A 26,693-nucleotide genomic window follows, 5' to 3' on the forward strand; every position below is an offset into this window, starting at 1 on the left:
TCTATTTTAAAACATTTCTAAGGGGCTTGTTCTTATGAACAGGGGAGATTATTGTTTCCCCTGGTGTGATCCACATGCTTTGATTTCTTTCTTCCCTTCCTCCCTTCATTGCTTTATTATTTCATATGTTTATTTAAAATATGTTCTTCCCCAAGAGTATACAGTGAAATGTGACTAACTTCACCCTCTTACTCATAGGCAACTATGATTACCATAATCCAGTGAATAATTTTTCATGGATTCTTTAATATTTAAAAATATTTTGGAGGAGATTATTTGTATGAAATTGGTTGGTTTGGAGTTGCTTCTCTGTATCTTTTGATTCTCTTGTTTTTAATAAGATAAATGTAAGTGTATAGTCAGTTCTTAGTTATTAGTGTGGGCACTTATTTATTTGGAAAAATTGATAGAGGTAGTAGTTTCTGTTTTTAGAGTTCCCATATGCTGATCTTCTGTTCAGTTTTATTTCTATTGATTTCTAGATCTAGATATTTTCTTTCTTTTAAGATTTTATTTGACAGATAACAGATCACAAGTAGGCAGAGAGGCAGGTAGAGAGAGAGAGAGAGAGGAGGAAGCAGGGTCCCCGCTGAGCAGAAGAGCCCAATGTGGGTCTTGATCTCAGGATTCTGGGATCATGACCTGAGCCAAAGGCAGAGGCTTTAACCCTCTGAGTCACCCACACGCCCTCTATCTAGATATTTTCTAATATTGCTTGGGAGTGGCGACCTGAAGAGTAAAGGGGGCGGTGTAATTAGTAACTAACAGAGACTTGTGCTTAAGGAGGGCAAAAGGTGGAAAACCTCTCAGTCACAGGAGGATAAGCTTGCAACTATGCATCATCTACCTGATGTACAACAGCTTATTTGGATGATTTAAGAATTGACTAACATTAGATATATGTAGTGAAGAATACTAATCTGTATAGTTTGACATATTTTTTTTAAAGTCTGCTTTCCTTGATTGAGATAAAATAATGTTAACTGAATTTATTATATTTGGGTATTCCTTCCCAATCTCCCTTTTCAGCTATGTTATGATGATGCCATTTAAACGGCAGGCTCTAGTGGAATTTGAAAACATAGATAGTGCCAAAGAATGTGTGACGTTTGCTGCGGATGAACCTGTGTACATTGCTGGTCAACAGGCTTTTTTCAACTATTCTACAAGCAAAAGGATCACTCGGCCAGGAAATACTGATGATCCATCAGGAGGCAACAAAGTTCTTCTCCTATCAATTCAGAATCCTCTTTATCCAATTACAGTGGTATGCATTTTGTATAATAAACTAAATTAAAAGTGATTTTGAAAATTGCCTCTAGAGTGACTAACCTGTAGCTTTCTTCACTGCCATCTAGATATTTGAAAATAGTGCTTTTTAAAGAATTATTAAAATGAATATATCATGCTTAACAAAGAAATGGTGAACACTGAAGTTAAAATGTCAGAAGTGCAGTTGTAACAAATAAGTACTTTTCAAAATTTATATTATTTAGCATCAGTGTTAACTATTTCTGATAAGGAATTAGACAGACTTGTTAGAAATAATCTAAGAAATTTCTCTCACTTATGTACCAGCACATGTGTTAAGACCATCTATTAGGTAAGGACAGAATCTCAAAGATGTATATATTATTGTAAGTGCTTTTGAGATAACTTATTAAAAACTTGTCTGATTTACTTAAAATTTCCTGTTTCACCCTTTAAAACAGTGATATTAGCAGAATTTTTACAAAGGATTCATGTTCTGAACCAGTTAAGTTTTTTACTTCATAATCACATGCTGTTTCATAATAAGCCAGTGACAAGGACACTTTATTTTTGTGATGAATAGAATATAACAGTAAGGGAAGCTTCAGTTAGTATGACTTCTAGTAAGGACTTATGATATTGGGACATATAGCATAAGATACAGATATATACAAGATATATAGATATAAGAATACAGATATTAATAAGTCTATAATATCCCTAGACTTATTAATAAGCAGTATTAATTAGTATTAATTAACAGTATTTTGTGTTCAGGGAGAAAGAATGTACCTAATCTAGTACAAGTAGTCTGATTTGTTTATGGTTGTATCCCTAGAACCTAATGGTGCCGCTGTGTAATTGTAGGTGCTCAAGAAATTTCTTGGTAGTTGAAGAATTGTTATTAAGTAGATGTTAAGTTCTCTCTTATTTAATTCAGGGATCTTGTTTGCTGACATCTAACATTGTATAAATGATCTTTCTGGAATCTTTTCTCTATATAGTCATTGTCCCTTGAAAAATAAATGCCAAGTTTATCTGTTACTACTTCTTAATAAATATTTATTTCTGTAATTCAGGGGATTTTAAACTATTCCTGAGTCACTTTGGAAAACAAAACATAAATTAATTGAATATAATTTCGGTTTACTTACTGTGTGTTGTCAGACATTATTTTAGGTAACTGTTAAAGTAAGAATCAAGGATTTTGGAGGGAGATAAAGGTAACAGTCCTTTTGAAATGTTTCATTGTAACTTTTCCGATGTTTGTTATACTGTATGGGTGAGGAAATAACTTTAGAAGTATAACAGTTTTTAAAAGTTTAATGAGTAATGGATTAAAAATGACATCTTGAGGGTGTTGTGGTTTTTTTTTAAATTAAAGAAAGTAGGGTATCATTTTCTTGTTTTTCCAAATGTAAAATGTGAAAAAATCTTGTTTTCTTTCCTTCATAGGATGTTTTATATACTGTATGCAACCCAGTTGGAAAAGTACAACGTATTGTTATATTCAAGAGAAATGGGATACAAGCAATGGTTGAATATCCTTTACATAGAAATTTTTTTTATTGATGTAGAAGATTGCTGTGTAATATGGTCTTATTTTTTCCTGCTTAATCATATCTTGACAAGTGGTATTTATTCTCTGCTCTTCACCAAAAACCTACTTGTTTTAGATTTAAAAAATGAAACTGCTGTACCCACAGATAAGAATAACTTGCTACCTAAAAACATTCCCATACTTCATCTCATAGTGTTCTTTGTCTTTTTAATAGGGGAAAAAATAACATTTTTTGATAATGTGTTCATTTGTACCTTTTAATTTTATTTTTTAAAATTTTTTGTTGTGGGGTGCCTGAGTGGCTCAGTGGGTTAAGCTTCTGCCTTCGGCTCAGGTTCCTGGGATCAAGCCCCACATCGTGCTCTCTGCTCAGCGGGGAGCCTGCTTCCCCCTCTCTCTGCCTGCCTCTCTGCCTACTTGTGATCTCTCTTTCTCTCTATCAAATAAATAAATAAACCCTTTAAAAAAGTAAATTTTTTGTGTTCAGTTAGCCAGCATATAGTACATCATTAGTTTTTGTTGTACTGTCCAGTGATTCATTAGTTGTGTATACACCCAGTGCTCATTTGTACCTTTTAAAAATGTATCCCAAATGGACTTTTCTGACTCTCTCCTTAAAATAGGTAGTTTGGAAGTGCCAAAACTTTAGAGAATCAGTAATATAAAGCTCTTCTTACCTTTTTTTGGTGAATTTTTCAAATGGGTCTTAGTTTATATAAGAACTTTTTGTTGTTGTTGTTGTTGTTGAGTAAAAAGAGCAAGTTGCAAATATATAGGCAATACATACAAAGTATGTATTGTATAATCCTATGTAAAAAAATAACTATCCCCCCCACCTATGTGTACATGTGTATGCATAGAGAAAGGTGAGGAGGGTATACAGCAAACTCTTAATGGTATTGGCCTCAAGCAAGGTGTTTTTGCCCCCTGCTTTTTTTTAACCATTTTGGTGGTTTTATTTTTTTTTTTATTTTTTTTTTTTAAAGATTTTATTTATTTATTTGACAGAGAGAGATCACAGTAGACAGAGAGGCAGGCAGAGAGAGAGAGAGAGGGAAGCAGGCTCCCTGCTGAGCAGAGAGCCCGATGCGGGACTCGATTCCGGGACCCTGAGATCATGACCTGAGTCAAGGCAGCGGCTTAACCCACTGAGCCACCCAGGTGCCCCTGATTTTTTTTTCTTAAACAACTATAGGCCGAAGTAATTTTTTAAAACCAATAAAATGAAGATAGTTAAATGATTATAAAACTCTGCCTTCTCAGAATATATAAAAATCAAATATTTGCTGTATGTAGTTTTTTTTTTTGGTAATGTTTTTCCTTCTTTTTTTTTTTTTTTTTTTTTTTTAAATTTTTTTTTTATTTATCAGAGAGAGAGAGGGGGAGAGAGTGAGCACAGGCAGACAGAATGGCAGGCAGAGGCAGAGGGAGAAGCAGGCTCCCTGCTGAACAAGGAGCCCGATGTGGGACTCGATCCCAGGACGCTGGGACCATGACCTGAGCCGAAGGCAGCTGCTTAACCAACTGAGCCACCCAGGCGTCCCTGTTTTTCCTTCTTTAAGAGTAAAATATTTCCTGTTTCAAGATAACAGACTATCATCATTTGCCAGGGAATTGGATCATGCTCCATTTCCCGTCTTCTTTTCAGTTTATAAAGTTCTTTTGATGATTTAGAAGGATTAATGTAGATAGTTTGGTTTACTATGTTTTCTTTGGTGCCCTGGATCTTAAAAATAAATTGTCCTAAAATTCATCTAGAAATTTTATTGGTAAAACATTTCTGGAAGTGAGAGTTATAGTTGATTATTTTTCGGTCCTTTTCTTAGGCAGTGAATAATGATTAAATATTGGACACTTTAAACCAAATTTCCTTAATAGAGCTTATGTTTGAATCAGTCCTTTGTGCCCAGAAAGCTAAAGCAGCACTCAATGGAGCAGATATTTATGCTGGATGTTGCACACTAAAAATCGAATATGCAAGGGTAAATATTTTTTCAACACTTTGCCAAAGAAATATTTATGCTTTGGATATGCAGTTTGAGCTTATTTTCTTTTTGATCTTAACAGCCAACTCGTCTAAATGTTATTAGGAATGACAATGACAGTTGGGACTACACTAAACCATATTTGGGAAGGCGAGGTAAGTATTTTATGCATTTTAGAATGTACTTACATCTGCTGACAGATTTTTACATGCAGTTAGATTCCTTTTTCCTGAGGTGAGCTAGTGCATTTAAATGAAAATCTTGTTGGTGAATGCTTTTGTTGCGAAAGGCCATGTAATGCTGGAAAATAACCTTGAAATTAGTGCCCCCTACTGGTATGTGCTGAGTTATTTATATTTAGTTCAACAAGGAGCCCATACATACAGGCACGCCCGCAGTTCAAGGACTTGCATTTCTCCAAGCAGCTCTCTCTCTTTGGAGGAGAGGAAACTGATTCAGAATATTCCTTACAAACTGCAAACTTGCACACTGCTTCTCTATGGAAAGGACTTTTCCCCCAAGCTGGACGAGGCATTAAGAAGGATAGAGGACTCCAACAGGCTGACTCTACACTTCATCATGCACAACATCGGCATCAGCAAAAAGCCCTCTGAAAAACTCAGACTTGCAATTCACCTTGACTGCATACTGCATGCACCATCACCCCAAGTTTTTAAAGGAGGACACTTAACAGTACTTCAGACTTGCATGGGATGAACACCATGATAGACTGTGCCCATTTATTCAAGTTGTATGTGTATACTGGTCTGATTTCCCTTAAGGTTCCAGTTGTAGAATTTAAGACTTTTCACTAACGGGTACTAGACTTTATTTACAATGTTGTAAATCTTAATGCCCATTAATGTAACTGTTTTCAGCTCAGATTCAAATTGTTAATTGGCAGGTAACCAGGGCCAGTTTATCTATAGGTCTTGAGAATTGCTAATGCTCAACCAATCCACACAGATATTAAAGATAAAAGGTTTAGAAAGGTGCACATTTGCTGCACTCCGATTTACTCCTTTGGGTTTTTTTCCCTTAACTGTGGACATTGAGCACATTAACATACTGATGAAAAGTTGCATTTTATGTAAAAGATGGTTTCTGTGTGGTTTGATTTTTTTTTTTTTTTTGTAAAGTGGCTGTTTATAAGTTGTCACTTTTTGTAACAATTTAAGGTTATCATTCATGTTAACTTGTGTAACTAGAAATTTTGACATTTCAAATGTAGGTGAAAGTAACATGTCTGTTCAAGGTAGACTATATTTAAACTTGATAAATCTTAAAATAAGAGCATTTCACTTGAAATGCATTTCCACCTATAACTTATAAATTTCATGAGCATAGGTTTGACTGGTAAAATTGTTCAACTAACTATGTGGCAATTCTGGAATATACAAGTTAAAATGTGGATCTTGTAAAAACAAGGGGGCTGCAGTATTGGCTACACCTCAACTACAATATCAGTGTTTGAACCACATGTTGAGAAAACTCACCAAGATGAGCATATCTATAAAAGTCCATAAAGTAGGAAAAACTTTTATGGCACCCAGAATATCTTGGGCAGTAGGGACTCCATAGTGCATGTATACTTAGCAAAAGAAAACATCACAAAAGACAATATGATCCTTTGCATGTTGCAATATTTAGAACTTCGGATGATTGGCCCCTTTAATTCTCAATTCTTAGGAAACCATCTTGCCTTATGCATGGGGTTGCAGACAGGTTTGTATTGTGATGCAGCTTTGGCTGGACCCCACATTTTTCCCTACTTACAAATCTGCTTGGCATAGGCTTGGTACAGTTGAGCACAGTATTGGAAAACAAAACCTTAGTACTCAAACAACAGAACAAGTGGTTGATGAGAAATCTCTCACTTCTGTGAAATTACAGTCTGTTATTGAATATATATATATTTTTAACTCAAAACAGTTTTGGTTACATTTCTCTTAATGTCTTTTAAAACATTTGTAGATGTGCTTCTTACTGTAATAGTGTTTACATCTTTTTTTTTTTTTTAAGACGGTCTAAAGTTTACACAGAGCCAGCTTAGATTAGTTTTTCATACAAGGAATTATAATCCGAAAAGGTTAGAAACGTATGAGGTAGATATTTAAATAGTGAAATATAAAGAAGTAAAACAAGTTCAGTTAGTTTTCAAGGGGAAAATATTCTTGCTTTCTAAGTCTAGCAGTTTCTGTTCTTGTTTTTGTAGTGACTTTATCTTCCACTCAAGTTGATACTGAATTGTAAGTTTTTCTACCAAAAGGAACTCTGTAATAAATACGACCTCATTTTTAAAAGTCCTTTTCAGCCCAAATTACACTTAGTAGAAAAAGTTCTTAGTCTGGACTCCAGAGAATCATTCCAGAAATGTTAAACAAAACTTGTGTATATGTGCATTTTTGGGGGAGAAGGTATATAGCTTCCATCAGATTTCAGATGAATTTATGTAAAGTCACAAACCACTGTTTATATAGACTGATGTAATCAGCATTTGACTCTTTCACACACTTTTTGTTTCATGTGACCTTATATTAGGTAGCGAATGTTTGGCTGAAAGATACCTTGGGAGACCATCCACTCTAACTCCTTCATTTTATGAATGAAGTGTCAGTTTCTGTGATTATACAGCAAATTAGTGTTTAAATTGGAATCTTCTGATTCCTAGTCTAGTGCTCTTTCCTTTATATAGCACACTATTAACTGTATCAGTAAAACAGCCATGAAGACATTATGGTGTTTTTGGTTTAAGATTCCTTAGTTAGATAAGGAATTGCATATAGTGTTTGGTGGCATGCTTAAGTAGAGGAATATTAACAGAAGGGATTAGCAGACTGGATTAATTCAGGAGGAGTGGGACTTAAATGATGATGCTAGAATCCATGTAATGGAAAGAAGGAACTGTGAATGACTAGAGAAGAAATGACTTTGGGGAAATGGAGGGAGGATCTCAATAACTTGGAAGCATTTGAGAGGGTTTTTGGAGAGAGACTAAGTCTGTGAGTCCCAAACGGGATAGAAAATGGGTAGAGGACCAATTTATATACAATACAAAAATTATCTCATTATTTAGGACCAACTGAAAATGTATAGGAAGGTAATGAAGGTAATAAGTACATTGTTATTGGTATTGGGTAAACAGAGGGCTAGATGGTTCCAATTGATAGGGATGGTGTAAAGAGCATTTATACAGTGAATAAAAGGTGAATTAGATGACCTCTTAGGTCCCTTTTAATGCTGTGCTAACTTGGAATAGGTACTTAAAATGGTACTTCTCTGGGCTGAAGTGAAAATTATTTCTCATCTCCCATAAATCTCATTTGTTTAGGTGACTAAGGATTTATAGAAAGCCTCTCTGTGAATTTTCAAAGATTAGAATGACCAGATTCATAAGATATACTTTAAAAAAAATCTTATTTGGTATTATAATTTGATCAGCAAACTTTATAAAAGTATTGTACAGTAATTTCTAAAATTTATCAACCAACATAGGAAGTGCTATTTTAGAAACTTACAAGTAATTTTTTTTTTTTTTTTGGATCTTTCAAATTAACTTTAGGAAAATTGGCATGCCTTTCCTGAAAACATAGCTAGCATAAAAATTATTTTTTAGTAGTATTGTAGTACTCTCATCCAATAATGTAGCCCCCTTGGTTAGCTTTATCTTGGCATATTTAAACTTTGGGGGGGTGCTCATAGTCCCGCCTGGTGTTAAGGTCTATAGACAATGACCAGTCCGTGATATAAAATGGGCCAGTGATGTGCACATTTCCAGCTCTCAAGTCAGTAGGTGTTTGTAAATATGTGTATATACATACAAAATACTCTGTGTTTACTGATTGTGAAACCATGTAATACAGGTTGTTGTTGGCTTATGCTGAACTTCTTGAAAGAAGCCCACTTTGAAAATGTGTTGCTGTTGAAGCTAATAGTATGATTCAGGTACTGTCTTTCAAAAGTACTGCACTTAAAGCTTGTTTTAAAGACATGTATTGGTAAAAACTTCTGTACAGTGTCAAACTCTAGCATTGTGTATGTTCACTTCCTGAAAAGTATCCATTCTTTCCTTAAATTTGAAAGTGTGATTGTATTTGGCATTTGCCAAAAAGATATTTTCAAGCTAAGTGGAATTTGTTAGATAGAATTACTTCCTTAAACTCTTGGTGTTTGTATTTAAATTGGATATGAATGGATGTTTAAAGTTAACCAGGAATCCTATTTCTTTCATGAATTGTAATGGATGTTTTGAATGGGTGTTTCCCATGTGAGTACTCTGTTAAGTACTTGGGTCAAAATTGTTAAAACCATGTTTCTACTTTTGTGTCAGATAGAGGAAAGGGTCGCCAGAGACAAGCCATTTTGGGAGAACACCCTTCTTCGTTTAGACATGATGGCTATGGTAAGTTTGTCAAGGCAGAAGGAAGGTAGTATAGACAAACTATTAGAATTTTTGCATTTCTGATGAAGAATGGCACATTTCTTGTCTCTATTTTTCCTGTCACCTGACTTGGTTTATAGGGGATCAGTCCCTTATAATGTACTCCCAAAGAGTTGTCCAGAATCCTTTGTTTTCTTAGGATATTGATTTATCATCTAATCCTTGAGATAAATGAGAGCTGTTGGTTGGGGGTTGAAAGATTTTTTACCATTTTGGTTTGGTTTGGTTTTGATTAGTAATGGGTACTGGTCTGTTAGAGGACCAAAAGGAAATATTATTGCTCAGTAAGTATATTTTCTTCCATTCTAGCAATTAGGAACAAAGAGGAACTTTGAGTAATAAAGGCAGAAAGAATGGGGCATTTGTCAAAAAGAAACACATTTCTGGTTAGAGCCTAATTCTTTAGTTCTACAGTTGGTATTTTGGCTTTGGCTAAATTTGTTTGTACTTAATTCCTCTTTTAAAACTTCTCAGTTTTAATGTTAGCTATGTTGGTAAGGTTAAATAATATTCTTGCCCAGGAAAAAGTTAGGCATCAGACTATTGTTCTTGTAGGTAGGGGTAGATGTTGAGAATTGTTATTGATAAGACTTGTAACTGGTTATAAGTTCTGTGTTTTTAGATCTTCTTTAGTTTTTAGTAGTTGTTTTTGACCCCACCTATTCTGTGGTTTAAGGCTGAAGTACAATGCTATTAGAAGCTGTAGAAGATAGAAATTGCTATATTGTACTCTTGGGATTTATCTTCTAAAATCTCCCGGTGTTGCTTATTGTCCATAATGTTTTCAGATTGCCTATGTTTGATGACTGTTCTTAGCCATGAATTTTAGCTTATTCCTTAGTGTCTTTTTTTGAACTCTGGGATTTATTACCTGTGTGTTTGTGTGTGTGTGTGTGCTCGCATATGTGTGTGTTTGTTAAGGTTGCTATGGTAGTCTGTCTGGAAGAAGTGATTGAAACAATCTCTTTGTTGTCAAAATAGTAAGTGTGGTATATAATGAAAATCTTCCTCCAGTGGTTTCAATGAGTTCCTTGATCATTTTTCTTAGCTGTTTCTTTAACACCATAAATATTAAATCTGGTCATGTAGATAGTTTTGCTTCTGTACTAAAGAAACACTTATTAGGAGCTGACTGTGCTTTCCATAGTGGGAGGTTACAAAGAATTGCTTATCACAAGTTTGTAGTGTAGTTGTGGAGTATATGTGTCATGGCAGTCGGCGGAAGGCTAAAAATTGTTAAAATATTTTGCCAAGGGGTCTAGAAAAGTCTGTGAAAGAATAAATGAAGGACAAAGAACCCTACTGTGATATTGTTGACACAGACTATTTTCTCATTTTGGGTTTTCAGGTTTGCCTTCATAAAATACATCTTACTGAAAATTGGTATAAATAAAAGTATATTATATGCATGTGTAGAAGAACCATATTTTTAAAAAGCCTATTGTGAAATCTTTGTCGGTTTCATACCCTAATTGTGTGTGTGTGTGTGTGTGTGTAAATTTTAAAATGTAAGCTTACTAAAGAGAGGTGCAAAATTCTTTGCATTGGCAGTTAAATAGGGTCCTACTGAGGAGGACTGGTTGTGGGGTTGTGTAGGGACAGCCGTTCTGAGCTATATACATTGAAATGTTAACTCTCCGAGGATAACTTGTTTTACTTTCCTAGGGGAGTAAGCAGAGCAGAGTATAGGAAGAGTGAGAGATGAATACAGAGAGGTAGAGAAAGAGAAGTAAGGTGAGGAAATTGGTGGAAAAGCAAGATGGGAGTAGGTGCTAGTGATATATTGAGCCTGTTTAAAAACTGCAGATCATATTTGTATCCCTTCAGATCAGCAGTTCAGCAAAATAGGTGTTCTTGCATTTCCGTGTCATATCATAGGTGTCTTTTCCTTTATTTATTTTTTTTTTTTAACGATTTTATTTATTTATTTGACAGAGATCACAGGCAGGCGGAGAGGCAGGCAGAGAGCAGGGAAGCAGGCTCTCCACTGAGCAGAGAGCCCCATGCGGGGCTCGATCCCAGAACCCTGAGATCCCAGGACCTCGAGATCATGACCCGAGCCGAAGGCAGAGGCCTAACCCACTGAGCCACCCAGGCGCCCCTGGCTTTTCCTTTATGATGGAATATGAGAATGAGGGAACAGAAAAGTTTTAATGACTTAATTAGATTAGATTTACTCATTGGTTGATTATAGTAGTATAAATCTGTGCTCTCAGCATTCTTTAAATCTTTTACTTTGGGAAGCACTATCCTATGAGGTGAACTGGTAGATGCCCTCATACTTGAAAAGTATTATTTTTACCACTTTTATACAGATTTGTTTTCTGTGGGTCTAAGAAAATTTTGTATATTAATTGCTAGCATCTTTGGATATGGCTCCTGGACCAGAGAATTTAAAATATAAGGATGAGAAATGCCTTTCAGATGATAATGCATTTATGTAGCATTTTCCACATAATCGAATTTTTTAAATACCTGAAGTATTAGCTTTTTAAGCATCAAAACATTTTGTATGAATTTTTTATGTATAGAAACATTTAGAAAGATTTCTATTTTTTCTTCTTAAGCAATATAGGCAACAATTTAAATAGTATAGATAACATAATTTAATCCCGAGGGCTGAGGTCATAATTACAAACATCAGTTACATTCTCTAGCACTGAATTCATTTGTTACCTGTGGTAGTGGATCTCAACATTTTTGGACATTGACCAACTTAAGCAGAGTGGAAGTTTCCATTGCCCATCCACGACACATCTTTCTACTTTCTATGAAAAAGAAAATTTAGTGATAATAGTGAAGTGTATTTTTTTTTCTTAAGATTTTATTTATTTGACAGAGAGAGATCACAACCACTGAGCAGAGAGCCCGACGAGGGGCTTAATCCCAGGACCCTGGGATCATGACTTGAGCTGAAGGCAGAGGCTTTAACCCACTGAGTCACCCAGGCGCCCCAGTAGTGAAGTGTCTTTAAAACGGTGGTAGCAAAGGATGGTGTAGCATGGATATGTACTTCTGCAGTAGGGATAAGAGTGATTGATATTTGACCCCAACATATGTATAAAGTTTAAATTAGAGTTCAAAACGTGTTGCTACTAACAACTCACCATGAGCTAGAGCTATTGTTTTGATAAACTACTAATCATCAGCAAGAAGGGCAGTTGAAGGTTTAAGGCAACACTGATGATGCATTAATGAAGTGTTTCTTCCTCCATGAAATCGTAGGAACTCACACCGTGTGTATGCTCACTGGTAGTATTGCTGTGTTGTTATGAATGACAGCTATATTAAGAATACTAAATACTGCACTGGAGTCCACATAAGCTCTAATAGCATGCTATGAATACCAAAATGTAGTTCTTGGTAACTTAGTGGATAACAGGTGTCCCTTAGTTTTACATAAAAATGAGTGTCAGTAGCATTACATATTCTTCTTGAGAAATGAAGAAAAGACTTGGGTCTTTGGATTGGTTTCTTGAACACCAAGAGGACCTTTCCATGTTACAAGAGTATGCTTCTGTAATCACTAACTCAGGAGTATCTAACGTGTGGGTTTATATTTCTGAGCTATGCATCCATTTTAGTTGCTGCTTTTAAGTCGAAGTATAGTTGACATACAACTGTGATATTAGTTGAGTGTACAACAGAGAGATTGATGGTTTTGTTCTGTGTGCGGTGCTCACCATGATAATACGGTACCATACAGCGTTCCTACAGTATTACTGACCATCTTCCCTCTGCAGTACTTTTCATCCCGGAGGCTCATTTTATTGTACTGAGAGTTGATACTTGATCCTCTTTTCCTGTTTCACCCCCTCTTTTCTCTCCTCTGGCAAACACCAGTTTATGAGTTGGTGTCTCAGTTGCTTCTCATTTTTTAGGACTCTCTCTTCTTGATGTTGTGAATGTGCCCTATGCCTGCTTTTAGTATCAGTTTCTCCAGACTCCCCCATTCGTGTCTGTTCCATTGACTTTTTAGCTTTATTTTTCTTGTTACTTCCAATCTGTTACAGATGGGAAAACTGGATAAATCAAAGTTGTTTAGAACTACTCTAAAATTAGAAAGTTAGTTCTTAATAAGGATTCTCAGTATGAGACATAGATTTGTGTGTGTTTTGTGACTACAGTTTCAGCTGTTCAGGCATTATTCTGGGTTCTTGATGTTGTTTCAGATAATGCAGGGTGCTGAATAAATGATACCTTTGAGTTGATAAGATATTAATGAAATTAGGGGTTTTGTTTCCTAAATTAGAATTAGGGTAATAAAATACTGGAAAGCATGTTAAAGTAAAATATATTCAAGGAGATAGCTTTTCAGTGAAACTAAGGAGGTGTTCTTTTTTAAAATGTCTGTATAGAGATAGTTTCTGAGATTTCACTGTATATTTTATTGTATTATCCTCCAAAAGATGTTGGCAGAAGGCTTTTTGTTTTTGTTTTTTTTTAATTTGAGATATAATTTATACACAGTGGCCCAAAGTTTTATACTGATTCTCCCCATCCCTGCTATCTGTGGCTTGATCTTACATACTTTTTTGTTAAACAGTATTTTTAAAAATATAAACTTTAAGCCCGATGTATATGCAGAGGTGTGCAGGTCAGTGTATCTTGGATCTGGTACACAGAAACAGATTTTATTAATCCTCACAGGTTATATTTGGATATTAATACATTTGAGTTTTCCTTGGACATACATCAAACTAGCTAATACTAAGAGTTTACTTTTAGTGGTGAAGTGTATCTGCTAAGTTGTGTTTTGTTTTATTTATCATTTTTATAGGATCCCATGGTCCATTGTTGCCTTTACCAAGTCGTTACAGAATGGGCTCTCGAGATACGCCTGAGCTTGTTGCATATCCGTTACCACAGGCTTCTTCCTCTTACATGCATGGAGGAAACCCCTCTGGGTCAGTTGTAATGGTTAGTGGATTACATCAGCTAAAAATGAATTGTTCAAGAGTGTTCAACCTATTCTGCTTATACGGAAATATTGAAAAGGTAAGTTTCATTTTATATTAATTTCCTTTACTAGGATACCTAGTCGGAAAGTTTGAAAAGACAGCAAATATATATGTCTTCTCGTATTAGGAACATAAAAGTTCTTTCAGTAGTAACCCACATAAGCTAAAACTTTATAATGTAGGAACTTCAGAAATTGTTTTTTTGTTGGTAAGTGATCAGTGTAGGTTATTGGTACTAAAATACTTTAAAAAATAGCTAATGTAAATGGAAGTCCAAAACAATAGTTTAGTCAGTTACTAGCCTGTATTTTTTTTTTTTTATCATTGCCAAGTGTTTCTAACACTTAACATTTGAACTATAGAATTTGAAAGAGCAAATGGAGCTTGGCCACAAGTCCTGAATTTTAGGAGAGTTCTAGATTTAAATACTTGCCTCCCAAATGCTAGAGTTCTAGTATCTTCTGAGGAACAATGTGTTTTTAGCTATATCAGTATTTGAAACTGACCCCCTTTGAAAGACTGTATCCAAAATTATATCTGGAGGCTTATACTCAAAAAGCAGCAAAACATTTAAATTTTACATATTTTAAAGATCTTTAAAGCTATGACCTTATTTTTATTAGACAACCATTTCCCGAGATCTATGATGTTTTGTTCATTGATATCTCGTAAATATTTAAAATAGTTCCTATCATAAAGTAGATAAACTATTTTCTAGAATCATGGAAAATTTAACTGGGGAAGTGATTGGTCATCTTAAGTTACCACTTCTTTGATACACTTGCCAATGAGTTTCAGTACTGAGATAATGTTATTTTTCTCTATTGTTTAAAGTGATTTTAGTGTTCTTTTCACAATAATAAAAAGGTACAAGCATGTGAGTCATAAATGTGTGGGAGCAGGAGCATGGCTTGAAAAGTTGGTCTGTGAGTTCTTGGTTCATTAATTCCAAAATAAAGGCTCCTTGAACTGAGAAAGCAACTCAGAAACTCTCTGAAAGAAGAATTTCCTCAACATAACCATTTGACCACATTTAGAAAAGAAAAAGAAAATCCTACATTTGGTCTAGGGATAACATATGGGGTATTTCTTCTTACATAACTTGCCAGGAATACATGAACAGATTTAGCAACATTGGGAGAAGTAGTTCAGATTTTTTCACAGAGACATTTATCTTAGACACCTAGGTGTTAGTTAAGGTTTAGAGACTGCACGTTTGTTAACTAAATGGGCTTTAATATGTATTTTAATCTTACCACGTAATGTTACTTTTCTGTTACTTTTCTGTTCGTGCTTTTTGCATTTGTAGACAATCAGAATCAGTTTAATCAACATCTTTAGGATATCTTTGTCTTTTCTGTTATGAACTAGTTGTCTCTAGATTTAGAAACCTAAATCACTTTGTTTAATAAACTTGAACAATTACAGTCTCGCATGTCAAAAATTTTTTTGTATTTTAAACAATTATGATACATGAAACTTAAGCTATGGTAATCCTTTAAAAGACCCGTATAGGGGCGCCTGGGTGGCTCAGTGGGTTAAAGCCTCTGCCTTTGGCTTGGGTCATGATCCCAGAGTCCTGGGATCAATCCCCATTTTGGGCTCTGATTTCAAGTAAAACTGAAAAGTCGTGCTACCACCAAGTTTTGTTCAAGTGCAGGTATGGTATAAAAACATTGGGAGAGCCCATTAAAATTGGTAGTTGCAAGGGTGGATATAAATGCTATGTGGCATGTGTTATGTAAATACATTTGTAGTTTTCTTTTAAGGCTAACAAATAAGTATGTTCAAGGTGTTCTGAATGTTAGTGGTACAGAATAGCTATTTAAGGCGTTTCTAAAAAGTAGGTACTAGCTGAATTATCATACTTTACCCATTTAACCCTTATTATGGTCGTGTTATCTACTAAAATTAGAATGGTATAAGAGGATAAGTATGGCCTCGGCCCAAGATGTCATGAAGTATTGTGAAGTATGCCTGTTTTTGAAACTGCCCCTACCTTGTACAAGCCTTCCTGCTGGCAGTGCTGTCTCAAGGCCATCATGCATTATTTCTTATAGCATCCTGTTTTTTGCTTTAACAGCATTCTGAGTAGTTGGGAATTATTACTTACTTTAAAATTTTTGACCTACGTACCAGAATATAAGTTTCAAGAAGACAGTGTCTTTTATGTTCACCATTAATCCCTAGCACCCAGCACAATGTTTATCAAAACATTTTAGGCACCCAGTAAATACTTGTTGAATGAATAAATATTGATGAGCCCTACCAGATACTATCATTATCTCTGTTTTATAGGGAAGCCTGTGGCTCAGAGAAGAAAGTTGCCCCAAATCACACAATAAATAGCAGAGCCAGGGTAAACCTGTGCTCTTCTTCATTGTGCTACACAATGGAATTATAGTCTTCCTTTTTAACTTTGTTGAATTACAAGGGTCTAATAGCACAGTGGAGTAAAGTAAGATTCCAGGTGATCTTCTGTATATTCTCTCTAAGAAATTCTGTTACTGTAGAAGGGAAATAAATAGTCACCTTTTTGGGATTTTTGTATTTACAGGTAAAATTTATGAAGACCATTCCTGGTACAGCACTGGTAGAAATGGGTGATGAGTATGCTGTAGAAAGAGCTGTCACACATCTTAACAATGTCAAATTATTTGGGAAAAGACTTAATGTTTGGTAATTATCTTAAGTGGTAAATTTAAAAAGTATTAAAAATCATTTTTATTAGATATTTCAGTTTCAGAATATTTTAATGTAATTGAGAGCACATTTGAAACTAGCACCTATAATGTTACCATTTTAGACAAAATATGTTAGGGTCATATAATTCAGGTTTTGCCCACCTATACCTAGTTTTTAATGTTATGATAAAACAGCATGTTAAAAATGGGCAAGTTTTAGGGACGCCTGGGTGGCTCAGTTGGTTAAGCGGCTGCCTTCGGCTCAGGTCATGATCCCAGCGTCCTGGGATCGAGTCCCACATCTGGCTCCCTTGCTCAGCAGGGAGCCTGCTTCTCCCTCTGCCTCTACCTGCCATTCTGTCTGCCTGTGCTCGCTCTCTGCCCCCCCTCTGATAAATAAATAAAATCTTTAAAAAAAAAAAAAAATGGGCAAGTTTTATGTAAAGTTTCCCAGTTTGAGAATATACCTAAACTATAAGAGTGATGGATCATAACTTAAACATTCAAGTAAATGTTTAAAATATTAAATAAATCATATTTAAATATCTACTTTTGTCTTATTTGTCAGAATTGATGCAGGCTTAGATATTAATATTTTGACACTGCCTACTTGTTGCTTTTTGTCTAACAAGGTATGTTCTGTACCTTTTTCCTTCCCAATCCTTAGTGTGTCTAAACAACATTCAGTTGTTCCCAGTCAAATATTTGAGCTGGAGGATGGTACAAGTAGCTACAAAGATTTTGCAATGAGCAAAAATAATCGCTTTACAAGTGCTGGTCAAGCATCTAAGAATATAATCCAACCACCGTCATGTGTGTTGCATTATTATAATGTCCCATTGTGTGTCACAGAGGAGACTTTCACAAAGGTAAAGAAATCCTATTTCTTATTTTAAAATTTATAATATTTTAGCCTCATTTTAAAGTCTTGCTTTATTCATCATCTGCATTTGATGTTATCAGTATTCTTTTATTTATTTCGGTCTTTATAATTACCTCTTTGACCATTGGACTTTTCTGGTCCCCAATCTGCATTAGTCTTTTTAGTCTTTTGTTGGTTTGTGGCTCTTTTTTTGTTTTGTTTTGTTTATTTTAATTTTATTTATTGACACAGAGAGAGGGAATACAAGCAGGTGGAGTGGGAGAGGGAAAAGCAGGCTTCCCACCAAGCAGGGAGCCTGATGGCAGGACTCAATCCCAAGACCCCAGGATCAAGGCAGATGCTTAACGACTGAGCCACTCAGGCGCCCTGTGGCTTGGTCTTTTTGAGAGCTGGAATTAGAATGAGATACCTGACTTCTCCATTCAGAAAGCTCTTTTATGGGGTGCCTGGGTGGTGCAGTGGGTTAAAGTCTCTGCCTTCCGCTCGGGTCATGGTCCCAGGGTCCTGGGATAGAGCCCCAAATCGGGCTCTCTGCTCTGCGGGGAGCCTGCTTCCCGCCCGCCTCTCTCTGCCTGCTTGTGATCTCTGTCTGTCAAATAAATAAAAATAAAATCTTAAAAAAAAAAAAAAAAACATCTCTTTTATTATGCCCTTAAATCTTGCCCATAACAGGGGGCATCTGGGTGACTCAGTTGTTTAAGGGTCGGCCTTCAGCTCAGGTCATGATCCCAGGGTCATTTTTTCAAGTCCTGCATCAGGCTCCCTGCTCAGAGAGCCTGATTCTCCCTCTTCCTTTGCCCCTCCTCTCCCCCAACTCATGTTCATGCTCTCTGTCTTATGAAAACAAATAAAATCTTTAAGAAACAAAATCTTGCCCATAGCAAAATTTTATGTATCCCTTCTTTTTTGCCAAACTGTAGGAAATGCTTCAGAAAAGAACTGATTTTACTGGAACTCCACTCCCTACCTTAGATACTAGATAAATTCTGAGAATACATATTTTAGTTATAAATCTATAAATCTGTGATTTTATTGTATAGCATGAAGTTATTAGTTTATTGAACATCCCTTTTTAAAGTTGATTTTCTCATAGAACTTAACAGTCTAAAACATGTTTGATTTCATTTATTCATGCCAGACTTAAATGCTGCCATAGGATCACTTTTTCTTTTTTCTAGAGAGAGAGTGAGAACATGAGTACATGTGTGTGCACACAGGGGTGAGGCAGAGGGGCATAGCGAGAGGCAGAATTTTTTTAAAGATTTATTTACTCACTTGAGTGAGTAAATAAAAGTAAAAAGATTTATTTACTCACTTGAGTGTGCACACCTCAGTGGGGGACGGGAGGGGCAGGAGGAGACAGAGAATCTTAAGCAGACCCCACTGAGCATGCAGCCTGAGGCGGGGCTAGATCCCACAACCCTGAGATCTTGATCTGAGCAGAAATCATGAGTCGGATGCCTTTTTTTTTTTTTTAATTAATTTACTTTTATTAATAGTGTATTTTTGTTTTAGGGGTATTGGTTTGTGATTGATTCATCAGTCTTACACAGTTCACAGCACTCACCATAGCACATACCCTCCCCAGTGTCCCTCACCCAGCCACCCCATCACTCTCACCCCCTCTCCACTCCAGCAACCCTCAGTTTGGTTCCTGAGATTAAAAGTCTCCTATGGTTTGTCTCCCTCTGGTTTTGTCTTATTTCATTTTTCCCTATCTTCCCCTAAGGCCCTCTGCCTTGTTTCTCAAATTCCATATCTCAGTGAGGTTATATGATAATTGTGTTTCTCTGATTGACTTATTTTGCATTGCATAATACCTTCTAGCTCCATCCATCTCATAGCAAATGGCAAGATTCCAGTTATTTGATGGCTGAGTAATATTCCATTGTATATATGTACCACATCTTCTTTATCCATTCATCTCTTGATGGACAGATAGGCTCTTTGCATAGTTTGGCTATTGTGGACATTGCTGCTATAAACATTTGGGTACCCATGCCCCTTCGGATCACTACATTTGTATCTTTGGGGTAAATACCCAGTAGGGCAGTTGCTGGGCCATAGGGTAGCTCTATTTTCAACTTTTTGAGGAACCTCCATACTGTTTTCCAGAGTGGCTGCACCAGCTTGCATTCCCATCAACAGTGTAGGAGGGGTTCCCCTTTCTCCACATCCTCACCAACATTTGTCGTTTCCTGACTGGTTAATTTTAGCCATTTTGACCAGTGTGAGGTGTGGTTTTTTTGATTTCTATTTCCTTGATGCTGAGTGATGTTGAGCACTTTTCATGTGTCTCTTGGCCATTTGGACAAAGAGAGAATGTTAAGCAGGCTTCCAGTGCTCACAACCCTGAGATCATGACCTGAGCTAAAATAACGAGTCAAACACTTAACCATCTGAGCTACCCAGGTGCCCCCATAAAGTTTGCTTTCTAAAAGAAAAAAGGCAGGAATATTATTTTGGCCATATTTTTAATGGAGTTTCACATTTCTTTGACAGTTATGTAATGACCATGAAGTTCTTACATTCATCAAATATAAAGTGTTTGATGCAAAACGTAAGTGCACATTCCTCTTTTTAAGGTTTCTGGTTAAGCTGATGACAAGCAAATAACTGGACTTGTGTTTGTTTTGTTTTAGCTTCTGCCAAAACACTTTCTGGGTTGTTAGAATGGGAGTGTAAAACTGATGCCGTAGAAGCCCTTACAGCACTTAATCACTACCAGATAAGAGTTCCAAGTAAGTAAAATTGTGCCATAATTATTCAGTAGGCGTTACTTTAGAAACATCGATAGTAGTTTTAAAATAACATTTACGGGGTTGGGGGTTTTTTTTGTTTGTTTGTTTGTTTTTTAAATATAGAGAAGTATGAAGAAAAAAGGCATATAAATCCCACAACCCACACAATCCTTACATTAGTTAACCTTTTACTACGTAACAGATTACCAAATTTAGCAGCTTTGAACAGCAAACTGAGGGTCAGTATTCTGTGTGCAGTTGAGCTGGGTGTTTCTGACTTAGGGTTTCTTGAGGTTGCAGCCAGGCTGTTGTCTGGGTATACAGTCATTTCAAGTCATGATTGGGGATTGAGAAATCATTTCCAAATTTATGTGGTTTGCAAGTCCAGTGAAGCTACATGGGCCATTTCGTCATAGTAGCTGGTTTCCTTCAGAGTGAGTGATCCAAGAAGGATGAGAGCAAAAGACTAAAACAGAAGTCACAGTGTCTTTTATGAACTAACATTGGAGGTGACATACTGTCACTTACGCTGTATTCTTATGGTCATACAGACCAACTCTGGTACAGTGAGGGAGGGGGCTCTCCAGCCGTGAATACCAGGAGGATAGGGATCATTGGGGCCATCTTGGTTGTTGGCTCCCACAGTCCTGTTCATCTTTCTAGAAGAAAGTCATACATACATTTATATGGTTAAAAAACTTAAAACAGCACATGAAAGTACAAAATGAAAGTTAAAGCTTTCTACAACTTCTAAACTATTTGTCTTCCTTTCATTCCTCCTCCTCAGTGCATATATATCTACATTTTCAAAAGTTACACAGAATGGTTGCTCTATACATACTCTTCAGTGCCTTGCTGTTTTCACTTAATATGTCTTTGAGCTATTTCTATATCAGCACATGCAAAGCTACTACTTTTTTTTTAAAAAGCACCCCAGAGTAGCTGTTCATAGTAGAGATACACCACAGTTTATTTGATTTACGCATTTCCCCACTGATGAATACAGTTTTTCCAATTGATTTTTTTCTACTGCTGTAACATCCTTATCATTGCACATTTTGTGTTTGTAGGGCAATTTCCTAGTACTGCAGAACATAAAGGTTTATATTCTGATAGATGTTGCTCGATTGCCCTTTAAAAAGGTTGCACCAGTTTACATTTCGAACTGTGGTGTGTGAAAATGCCCGTTTCCCAATACTCTTTTTACCAACACTGAGTCTTGTCAGATTTTCAGTCTTTAACAAGTATGTTAGAAGAAAAATGGTATTCCATTGTTTTAATTTGTGTTAAATGAACTTGTCACTGTTTATTCTCTCCAGAATGGTAATGGCCTCTTTTTCTACCACACAAAGTACACTCAAGTATTTAACTTTTGAAGCTTTGTGCTGTGTACTTTTTTTTTTTAACTTTTATTTATTTATTTGACAGACAGAGATCACAAGTAGGCAGAGAAGCAGGCAGAGAGAGGAGGAAGCAGGCTTGCCGTGGAGCAGAGATCCTAATGTAAGGCTCAATCCCAGGACCCTGGGACCACAACCTGAGCAGAAGGCATACTTTAGCCCACTGAGCCACCCAGGTGCCCCCTGTGTACTTTATTTTGATCCTGGATCTAAATGGTGCTAGGTGATAGATAAATTGGGGTTTATTATACCATTCTATATATTTTTTTATGTTTGAAAATTTTAATTAAAGGATAAAACCCAGGAATACCTCCTTTCATTTAACTTTTTGTCACAAAAGTTAATTTTAAGTAGTAAATCAAGCTTAATATGTGTTAGAAGGTTTTTAAAGGCTTTAAAATTATATGCATATTTGAGACATACTCGATGTATTTTAGACTCCTTTCAGACAGGAACGATTATTTATCTTTTTATCCTCTCCAGTGTCATGCAAGTACTTGTTAATTTATGTGCTTTTTCCTTTATAGGGATTAAGAATTTTTTTGAATTTTTTTAATACATTAGGATACCAGGATTGTTTCTTTGCACAGTTAATTGAGGAGGAGTTATCTGCCTGGTCTGAAAAGTTAGAAATGTATAAAATGGAAAAAATTTTGTGGAGTTTTTTTGTTTGTTTGTTTGTTTGATTTTTGGAGAAGTTTTAGAATTTAATACTAGATCTCCTGGAACTTTTTCACCTTATTAATATCTTCCTGTACATTCCATTCTTACGCCATTTTCCAGGCTGTGTTTGAATGGGCTTTTTTTTTTTTTTTTTTTTTTAATTTAAATTGAATTAGCTGGGATGCCTGGGTGGCTCAGTGGGTTAAAGCCTTTGCCTTCAGCTCAGATCAGGATCCCAGGATCCTGGGATCAAGCTCCACATCGGGCTTTCTGCTCAGCAGGGAGCCTGCTTCCTCCTCTCTCTCTGCCTGCCTCTCTGCTTGTGAACTGTCTGTCAAATAAATAAATAAAATCTTTAAAAATAAATAAATAAATTGAATTAGCTGACATATAGAACATCATTAGTTTCAGATATAGAGTTCAGTAATTCATCAGTTGCATATAACACCCAGTGCTCATCACATCATGTGCCCTCCTTAATGCCCATCACCCTATTACCCCATGCCCTGACCTCCCCACCTCTCCTCCAGCATCCCTCAGTTTGTTTCCGAGAATTAAGAATATCTCATTTTTTGTCTCCCTCTCTGATTACTTCCCTTTCAGTTTGAACTGGCTTTTACAGAGGAATTGCCATTCTGATACATTCTGCTGAGTGAGCTTTGCTGATGGACATAAGCCTAATCCGTACTGTTCACCTGTAATGATTAATTCACTAGGAAATACTGAGTGTGTCTATGTGTCAGATAAGGTTTAGAGCAGTAGGCATGTAGCAGTGGACAAAGTCCCTGCCTTCATGTAACTTACCTGCTGGTAGAGATGTACAAATGTAATCTTACCCTTACCTTACCTAGAAAGTTTCCTTTTTTACGTTTCTGCTTCTGATTTTATAAAAAGGTGAAATAATTTACTCTGCTAATTCAGGATAATCTTGAAAGGTTGATGAAGTGAACAGTTAACTTTGTTTTTTAATTTTTGCAGATGGTTCCAATCCCTACACATTGAAGCTTTGCTTTTCTACATCATCCCATTTATAAGAAGAGAAGAGCATGTTAGAATTTATGTTCACCTTTATTACAATTTTAAAGCTACACTTCATTAAAAAGAATTCTAAGATGGTTGATCTAATGTTGCCTTGCTTACTTTGACTTAAGATCCTGTTCCGTAATAAACAAATATTTTGCCTTGAGTAAATTTGTTGTAAAGTTAAATATTGAATTGTTTTCATTTTAAAATAGAATGTCATAATGTAGACTATCTACAGGTTCCTTGTAGATTACACAAATATATGATTTCTAATCTTATTATTTTTCTTCCACAGTGAAAATATATTTGCATTCTTAATGCTGATTATCTGCAAGTATTTTTCCATTGTGTATGAGATTAATGCAGGTGAAAGTATTGCATTTTAATATTACAGAATTCCTATAATATGTTTAGATGTTTAAGTATGTTGCAGTTATTCATATTAAACATAACTTGTATTTATTAAGTATTTTAATCAAGTTTGAGAATAACATTGCACATAATGAATTTTAAGTACTAAAGATTTAGCTGATTTTATATTTCTGAAAGGCTAACAGACATGGATACACTTGTACAGTATGCACTCAAACTTATTTAAATTGATGTAATTTTTTTTTAAGTCATTGTCCATTTGTATTGACATGCCTCTGTTTCTAGTTACAGTTTGGAGATTTTATAAAGTTACAACAATGAGTTAATGTGTTCATCTTCATTTGTTGCATGTGACTTGATCTTGAAAATACATCTGGAATTTGGCATTAAGATTTTAATAGAAGTTATGCTTAACAGTTCCTAACCTGAGATCCATGAATGGGCTGTAGGGAGTCCGTGAACCCCTTAAAATTGTATGTAGAATTTTGGGTACTTGCATTTTTATTTTATACTCTTGAATCCATGAGTAATATATGTATTTTTCTACATGGTGCAAGGTGTAAGGATCTAATTTTATTTTTATTCCGAACAGATAGCTATTTGTTTCAACACCATTTATTAAACATTCTTTCTCCCACTGGATCTGTTTTTTTCCCCTTTTTTGGAAAGTAATATTTAATAAGGAAGCTGTAAACATGGTATTTTTATTAAGATTTATTTATTTATTTGACATAGCACATAAAGCGGACAGAGAAACAGACTCCTCACTGAGCAAGGGAGCCCAATGTAGGACTCGATCCCAGGACCCTGGGATCATGACCTGAGCCAAAGCAGTTGCTTAACCAACTGAGCCACCCAGGTACCCCAAATTCATAGCTTTTTTATAATAAAAATGTGATATAGCCATTTTATATTTATCTTTTAAAAAAAGAATGTTTCATCTACCCAAAATAATTGAAGTTTATATTGGCAATAGCAATTTTTGATCTTGAGACTTTTAAACAAATTTTACAAATAGAGGTTCCATTTAGATCTTTTGTAAGTTTTATTTTGAATTTTAACTTTAAAAAGACAGTTTGCCTTAATCCTCTTATAAAGTGAGACTGACAGGGGTCTAAAAAGTTTTAGAGCTATTGAATAGAAAATTAAGATGGAACCTAAACACACATTAACATTTATTTCCCCTTGAATTTTAATATCTGTGGACCAGTGTCCCTTTAACTCTTTAAAGACCTAGAAAAAATTAAATTCAGTCTAGAGGCGTTTTAGACTCTTAATGATGAACACAGTATGTTTTGCCAAGGGTAACTTTGTGTGTGAACTAAGAGTATGGTACTGGGTTGTGTACATACATTCCTCATTCATTCATTGCCAAATAATACCCAAGTTTACCTAAGTCTACAATAAACAAAAATTTTTCCCCCCTTCCCCTATAAATACTTTTCCACATTCATTGCAAAATTAAGATGTCTTCATTTTAAAAGGTAAATTCTGGAAAAAAAAAAAAAAAGTAACTTCTGAGTTCATGTAAATAATCATCTCCTTCTCTTCCCCTCTTCTGAAAAGTAATAGTAATAGTTACAGTTATTTTGTATCTAAAATTTTAGGAAACAAAAATTCGATTGTGACAGGGCTTATTTAATTTTGATTTGGTTTAAGTGGTATTAACTTTTAAAAAAAATTTTTTTTAAAGATTTGTTTGTTTTAGAGAGAAAGTGCAGAAGGGAGGGGCAGAGGGCAAGGAAGAGTGAGTCATAAGCAGACCCCCCAGTGAGCACGGAGCTGATGGGGGACTAGATCTCAGACCCCGAGACCATGACCTGAACTGAAATGAGGAGTTGGTAGCTCAACTGATTGTGCTACCCAGGCACCCCTGAGTGATACTGATTTTTAGTTATGGACTCTCTCCTAATACTCTTTCCCCAACAAAATCATGAGTAAATTCTTAAGGTATAAAGTATGTTTTTTAAGAAAATACTTATTTCAGAGAACATGAGCGGAGGAGGGGCAGAGGGAGAAGCTGACTCCCCACTGAGCAGAGAGTCTGATGTGGGGCTTCATCCCAGAATTGTGGGATCGTGACCTGAGCCAAAGGCAGGCGCTTAACTGACTGAGCCACCCAGGCGCCCCTGAAGTATGTTAAGTTGTACCTTGCTGCTCTGGGCTCTAGTATGTCAGCCCTATACTGTTGCTATCAGTATTGTCTTTGACACTTTACTTGGGCATCACTGTTGTTTATATCCAGTATTATCTGATCCTAGAGTGGAATTGGCTTTGGCAATGTTCTCTTTTCCCTTAGCCTTAACAACAACGTATCCTTCCACTTTTACTAGGAGAACATGAAAGAGCATATTCTATAGCTAGAAAGAAATAATACTAGCTTTGAGTTTGTTTTCTGAGAATTGAAATCCTATTCCATATCTAAATTCCATTAAATAGGGCACCTGGGTGGCTCAGTGGGTTAAAGCCTCTGCCTTCGGCTCAGGTCACGATCCCAGGGTCCTGGGATCGAGGCCCGCATCAGGCTCTCTGCTCAGCTGGGAGCCTGCTTCCTCCTCTCTCTCTGCCTGCTTCTCTGCCTACTTGTGATCTCTGTCTGTTAAATAAATTAAAAAAAAAAAATCTTTAAATTCCATTAAATATTTGATAATACGTCTGTATAACTGAGTTAAGGAATATAAGCTGCTTATTAAGGTCCCCACTTCCCTGCTGAGGGTATTACCCCAAA

General features: G+C 35.8%; 1 protein-coding gene across 3 annotated transcripts in view; it reads left to right on the forward strand.

Moving 5' to 3' along the window:
• HNRNPLL (heterogeneous nuclear ribonucleoprotein L like) overlaps window positions 1–24,607 on the forward strand; it is a 39,281-nt gene extending 14,674 nt beyond the window's left edge. The window contains exons 3-13 of one of the 3 annotated variants that reach the window (XM_059188557.1): window positions 1,030–1,267; window positions 2,707–2,787; window positions 4,693–4,794; window positions 4,880–4,952; window positions 9,128–9,199; window positions 14,019–14,236; window positions 16,757–16,878; window positions 17,551–17,752; window positions 20,269–20,326; window positions 20,409–20,507; window positions 23,549–24,607. In XM_059188557.1, the coding sequence (XP_059044540.1) occupies window positions 1,030–1,267; window positions 2,707–2,787; window positions 4,693–4,794; window positions 4,880–4,952; window positions 9,128–9,199; window positions 14,019–14,236; window positions 16,757–16,878; window positions 17,551–17,752; window positions 20,269–20,326; window positions 20,409–20,507; window positions 23,549–23,604 (1,321 nt within the window). In that variant the 3' untranslated portion in view covers window positions 23,605–24,607. Of the gene's footprint in view, window positions 1–1,029; window positions 1,268–2,706; window positions 2,793–4,692; window positions 4,795–4,879; window positions 4,953–9,127; window positions 9,200–14,018; window positions 14,237–16,756; window positions 16,879–17,550; window positions 17,753–20,268; window positions 20,327–20,408; window positions 20,508–23,548 lie in introns of all 3 variants that reach the window. The other 2 variants (XM_059188559.1, XM_059188560.1) reach the window with 2 other exon arrangements.
• Window positions 24,608–26,693: the final 2,086 nt, after the last annotated feature.

The sequence above is a fragment of the Mustela lutreola genome, chromosome 9, assembly GCF_030435805.1.
Source record: "Mustela lutreola isolate mMusLut2 chromosome 9, mMusLut2.pri, whole genome shotgun sequence".
NCBI classification, from domain to species: Eukaryota; Metazoa; Chordata; class Mammalia; order Carnivora; family Mustelidae; genus Mustela; species Mustela lutreola.